Source organism: Leuciscus leuciscus (genome assembly GCF_965113295.1).
Source record: "Leuciscus leuciscus genome assembly, chromosome: 3".
Classification (NCBI taxonomy): domain Eukaryota; kingdom Metazoa; phylum Chordata; class Actinopteri; order Cypriniformes; family Leuciscidae; genus Leuciscus; species Leuciscus leuciscus.
Genome location: NC_138727.1, coordinates 18724390 through 18730581, shown reverse-complemented (window position 1 = coordinate 18730581; position 6192 = coordinate 18724390). Strand labels below are relative to the sequence as shown.

Sequence of the window (6192 nt, the reverse complement as noted above, 5' to 3'; positions counted from 1 at the left end):
TCTCCTGCTTAATAACGTATGACATGAAGGGTCAAAATGTCATAGGCTATATGTTGGGAATATTATAGATAACTGTATACTGTACATTTTCCTGTGCTCTCGTATGTATCAAGCCTTATCCACATGATCTGTTTTACATTGTGTCCAAACCTGCACAGTGCAATCGGTTTTCTGGACAAGCAAATTGTCAGTCCACACAAATACAAATGTGCCGTGTGATGTGATACAATCACAGCCAGTCTAAATATATCTGATGCAAAATATATATTCATAGTCAAGGAGGTTTGTAATATCTGGAGTAGGAAAGTGAAGTTAGCTCAAACCATGTGAACTCTGTCTCTGTTGTCTTTATGATTGTTCTCACCAGACACTAATTACACTGACGAAGGCTAGAACCTCAAAACAGAGTGTTTCAGAATAAATCATATTTTCTCTTTTTATCCTGAACTGTCCCAATGTAGAAGACATTATGTACTACATATTATTTTAGTGTTCTAGATTTTTACAAGCAGTGCGTCATAACATCTAACATTAAGTAAAGATTTAAAAAAAAGAGTTTTTGGTGTGCGTCTGAGAAACCGCTCGTATACCCCGTTGTTACGTATTGGGTACAGATTGTCTCAGATACCAGATGCAGATTTTTGTTGCATAACGACAGAAGACATAATGTTTGTTTGTCAAAGGCTTTGCATGGAATACAGTTCCATTGCAACTGTTTTTACCAAGGCGTGTTCAGATTGATGTCTGGGGGCGTCAGAGGTTACGCTGTCCACAAAAAAATTCTGCGAAATATTGTGTATAAAAGAGAAAAAAAAATGTTTTATTAAATAACTTATACATATTTCAAATACTTCTACTAATACTAATAATAAGAAGAAGAATTTAAAATATATACATTTATTTTAATGAACACTTTCAAAAATGTCTTTGGCTTTAGTACAACAACAACTCGGTTCACTGTGCATGCCAGACCACACAGATACATTGCAAAGTACCAGCTTAACTCTTTAATTCATTTTTAATTTTTAATTAAAACAACTACTTGTTTAAATGACTTCATAAAGACTATGAAATCAATATTTTAAGAATAAGAACTTCAGGACTGAAATTCTCTTTTTATCTTTTCCTAAGCTCCATAAACAGCATATCACAGGGGAAAAAAACGTTGTCAGCAAACAAGAAATACATAACCGAAGTGATTTATTTGCCATCTAAAATGAAGATACAGAATGTGATCTCAGTGTTGCATTATGAGCTAATGTGAATCCTTATTTCACAGGTCTAGGACAGGGACCAGCAGACAAAGAGCGAGTTTAAAAGGTCTATTTCAATCGGTTTTCTGGACAAGCAAATTGTCAGTCCACACAAACACAAAACTGCTGTGTGATGTGATACAATCACAGCCAATCTAAACATATCTGATGTAAAATGTATATTCATAGTCAAGGAGGTTTGTAATATCTGGAGTAAGAAAGTATCAGGAGTAAGTAATCTAGCATTTTGTATTGTATTTTATTATATAGTTTCTGTTGAAACTGAAGTTAGCTCAAACCATGTGAACTCTGTCTCTGTTGTCTTTATGATTGTTCTCACCAGACACTTATTACACTGACGAAGGCTAGAACCTCAAAACAGTGTTTCAGAATGGCTATAAATAATATTTTCTCTTTTTATCCTGAAATGTCCCAATGTAGAAGACATTATGTATTACACATAGTCTACATATGTGTATAGACAATTATATATATATAATTATTTGAATTAACACTTTCAATAATTTCTTTGGCTTTAGTACGATAACAACTCGGTTCACTGTGCATGACAGACCACACAGATACATATAGCAAAGTACCAGCTTAACTCTTTAATTATTTTTTAATTTTTAATTAAAACAACTACTTATTTAAGTGACTTCATAAGGACTACGAAATCAATCATTTAAGAATAACAACTTCAGGACTGAAATTCTCATTTTATCTTTTCCTAAGCTCCATAAACATATCACAGACAATATGTAAAGTCTATATGTAAACTATATAAGACCAGCAGACAAAGAGCGAGTTTTAAGGGTCTATTTCAGTTCGCAAGAAACCATGAAAATAAAGCTAAAATAATGAAACTTAAAATAAGACTTCAACTACAATCTACAAATGTGCATTTGCAGTAGCAGTTCAACAAAAGACGCATCTGTCTTTTAGACGATATTCAACTTGTAAAATCCTGTATAGTATTCATAAAATTAACAAGGTCACAGCTGTTTAATGAATAAATATCAATGTCTGTCAGCTTTCAGATTTCCTGACTAGAGGACTCAAAATCAAAGTCTTTTAGGTAAACAGTATTAAGAAATCAGTGTTAAGAAGTCTTTGTTGAGGCTTCAGTTAGTTGGTTTTGTGTGTGAGAAACAATTTTATCTTAGTGATAAGAATTCAATTTCATCAATGTTTTAAAAGCATTCAGGAGACTTTACAGGGATTAAAGTCTTGGAGTCTCCGCCTTGTCCGTCTTCGTGCCCGATTAACAGCCGTTCGAACGGCACACTCAAAAACCTGCTGCACGCCACGATTGCTGAGGGCCGAGCACTCCAGATATCCTTTGGCACGGATCTCTTGTGCCACCTGTTTGCCCTCTGAGGCCGTGGTGCAGTTGGCACGATACGGGCCCACCTCACGATGGTCTGTCTGTGTGGCAACAACCAGCACAGGTACCTTCGGAAGAAATTCCCTCACTTCGGCGATCCATTTGTGCCGCAAATTGTTTAACGAATTTGGATTTGCTACCGAATAACATAGCAGAACCACATCTGCCTGCTGATAGGACATGGGGCGGATTTGGCGGAATGTATCATGTCCTGCTGTATCCCACAATCCCAAGCTGATCTGGATTCCATCCATGAATACATCAACTCCAGTGTTTTCATAAACAGTGGGTCTGTAGCTGTCTGGGAACGTTTCAGAAGTAAACCGTACAAGAAGTGCAGTTTTACCCACTGCACAGTCCCCAACCAGTACGCATTTCACTGAGGTCTCCGTCAACCCGTTCATCCTTCTGTCTCGGGTGTTGAAGTTATTGTAAGGTGCAGTCTAATAGGTCCAAAAAAGTCAAATAAAAACTCAGTGGTGTCCAACAGATGATGAAGTCATCATTGAGAATTACAAGTTTGCAGATCTATAAAGACCAAGAGTAAAAACCCCGCAATCACATAGCACTCTGAAGTCCTCCTCACGCTCTTCGTCTTGCGACGTGGTGATTTATTCCTCTGCTCTGTAATCCAGTGAAAGTTTAGAAACTGAGCTCATTGTGTATCATTAGAGATATTCAAGAAATAGAAATCCAGAAGTGAGAAGTCTTGCAGAAAGCTGTATCTCTTGTTCTCGTTTTACTCTCTCTCTCTCTGAATCCTGCATAATTCATAAAGAATAAAAAAGTAAAGTAACTATTATGCTATCACAAAACACCAAGAAATGTATTCATACAATGAGATTTTTTTATACGTAATTTTAAATTTAATTTATATCTATTTACTAATTTTTCTTATATTTAAAGAAATACTTTACTCAAAAAACAAAACAAACACAAAAACAAATTGACATTTTCTCGCCCTCATGTCGTTCCAAACCTGTATGACTTACTTTCGTCTGTCGAACACAAAACTAATTATTTTGAAATATCTGTGTGTGTGTGTGTGTGTGTGTGTGTGTGTGTGTGTGTGTGTGTGTGTGTGTGTGTGTGTGTGTGTGTGTGTGTGTGTGTGTGTGTGTGTGTGTGTTTTTTTTGTCGTTGGTCCATATCTGGGGCCTGATGTTGTTTGGACCACAACGTTCTTCGAAATATAATCCTTTGCGTTCCGCAGAAGAAAGATAGTCATACAGGTTAGGGTGAGAAATTGATGACCGAATTCTCATTTTTGTGTGAAATATCCTTCCGGAACTAAATCTTTAAAATACCAAAGAAACACTAAAACATAATGCAATGGACAATCACAAAAATTTTCACTTTTTCTAATTTTTTCTTAGTGAAATGCAATACAATATCCGCTATTCCACAGAGCAGTGGAGAAAATACCTCTCATCACAGGGCCTGGGACAATGCTTCCCGTTTTACGCCTGTGAGGACGGCCCTGCTATTGATTAAAGTAGCCTACGATTCTTTGCTTTGAGTGTTCTAAAAAATTTAAAAACGTAGTTTAACAGAAATTTGAGAGCTTATTCATTTGTTTATTTAATAACTCTATTGGCTAATGCTGAAACATTTTTGACATGTTAAAACTGCTTCAAAGATTATTTTCGAAATGGCAATGGCTTGCACTTCCTAGGCCTCCATCTGGCAGTCACGAGAGGAAAGTACGCTGTTGATTCAAACAACTGCTACAGTTAATACCACAAAAGGCCAAATAGTTTTAATATATACTCAGAAAACACTTTTCGATAAAAACTATTCTCTGGTATAAAAAAAAATAGATATTGGGAACATTGTCAGTCAGATCCTTCTTGAGAAGTAGGCCTATAATCTGACCTGTATTAACCTCTATGCTTAAGGTACATTTCTGTGCTAATACAGAAGATGATGTATTATAAAATGGCTTTAATGAATCTAACAATTATATCTTCATCAGCAACAAAAGCATTTTGTTTTATAAAAGAAATACTGTGAGTATTGGAAAAATAATCTGAATTTAGAGGGTTACAATTCTTTCGGAGATTGAGCTTCCAACACACACACACACACACACACACAAAATAGTAAATCAAAAAGTATCAAACATTTAACCACTAAAGCCCTTCCTAACCATAACATTTATTAGGATTTTCCTTTTTTAAGACGCAAAAATGTTTATTTAAAAAATATCAATAAAATTATTACTTTCAGTTTTAAATGATTAAGAACTATGCGTATCAAGTTTGGACTGGAGCTCAATTTATTCAGAAATAAATAAATGTAGATAGAAAATATATTTATAGAAAAATATATCTACTGAGATCACGGTTTTAAACTGAGGCACAGTATAGTTAATAGATATTACAGAGTATATAAAACGACTCACCTCTTTTGAGCTCGTCAACCATGAGACTGACAGATGTATAAGGATCAATTTAGCATCTGTTCCTTTGTTTTAATTTAATTAAACAACGACGAATGAGTTCACATCAGACCCGTCCAATTCTCCATATTTCTCAAAAGTTCAATTGTTAAACACAGGAAATTCAGGTACTCTTGAGCACAGAGAGATAATACATGCCTCTACAGACAGAGCAGATGTTGTATCCTCTTGTAGAGGGAAGTGAAATGCGAGGCTGGGCTCTTTTCTTTGTAAAATCGTACATCAAATCTCTTCTAAGCTTCCGCTGCGACTGTGACGTTCTCAGCACATCTACGGCGTTGAGTCTTGCTTCTGCAGTCAAGTACTCACTGTGCATGAAACGGTCTAATGTAGCAAGCAAAAGAAACAAAGATGCAAACAAGAACAAGATAAAGCCCTATGCCAACCCTGATGAGAGTGACTAGTTCTTTATGTTTAGTGTCCCAGAGACCTTAAATGGTGTCTGTATAAAAGTAACTTTAGCAATTTTGAAATCAATCTTTATTTCCTGTTCAAATTAATTTATCACAGAGTAGTCATGCGCATTTTATGCAATTCAAGTACGATAGTATTGTTTTGGACTTCAAATCTGAAATAAGGTCTGTAACACAAGTTCAAGATATTTCCACGTTTTATTCTACAACAAAACACATTAATAATACCCCCTTGTGATTTTTATAAAACTTTCTTAAAGGTGGAACAAGGGACCCTTTTTACATTTCTGGGGTTCTCAGAAGTGGAAGTTGTCATAGTTTGGTAAACTTATATAGCTGTGAATGGGAGACCAATGCAAATATCATTTTTGTATTCCTATTTGCTCCAATAGCAAACAACGTTTCAAAAGAAGGGAAATATAGAGACTGATTACAGCAGTCAGAAGAGAGAAATATTTCAAATTTGCTGTCACTTCCTCAGCTGTAGTATTAGAAACCCCTCGCAGCAATGTTGTTCATCTGTATTTTTTTTTGTAATTTCCTGCCAAGGTAATATAACAAAGTTATAGCATTATAAATCTATATTCAAAAAAAATCTAAATATGAAAAAACTTTACTAGATTTAATGTTGATAACTGGAAATGCGTTCTCATAGTCTGTGAAAAGGGTCCAGTGGCT

At 35.2% G+C, this 6192-nt stretch overlaps 1 protein-coding gene across 2 annotated transcripts; it reads right to left on the bottom strand.

Moving 5' to 3' along the window:
- Nucleotides 1–992: 992 nt before the first annotated feature.
- rhoh (ras homolog family member H) lies at nucleotides 993–5578 on the bottom strand. 2 transcript variants are annotated; one of them, XM_082163526.1, is made up of 2 exons: nucleotides 5041–5578; nucleotides 993–3401 (listed from the first exon to the last, which is right to left on the bottom strand). In XM_082163526.1, the coding sequence occupies exon 2, from the start codon at nucleotides 3042–3044 to the stop codon at nucleotides 2457–2459; it is 588 nt and encodes a 195-aa protein (XP_082019652.1). In that variant the 5' UTR covers nucleotides 3045–3401; nucleotides 5041–5578; the 3' UTR covers nucleotides 993–2456. The 2 variants fall into 2 exon arrangements, with proteins under 2 accessions (XP_082019652.1, XP_082019651.1); XM_082163525.1 differs by having other exon boundaries at nucleotides 5045–5578.
- Between the last annotated feature and the right edge of the window lie 614 nt (nucleotides 5579–6192).

Coding starts and splice junctions, on each gene's coding strand:
- rhoh (XM_082163526.1), bottom strand. CDS start 3,044: ATGAACGGGTTGACGGAGACCTCAGTGAAATGCGTACTGGTTGGGGAC.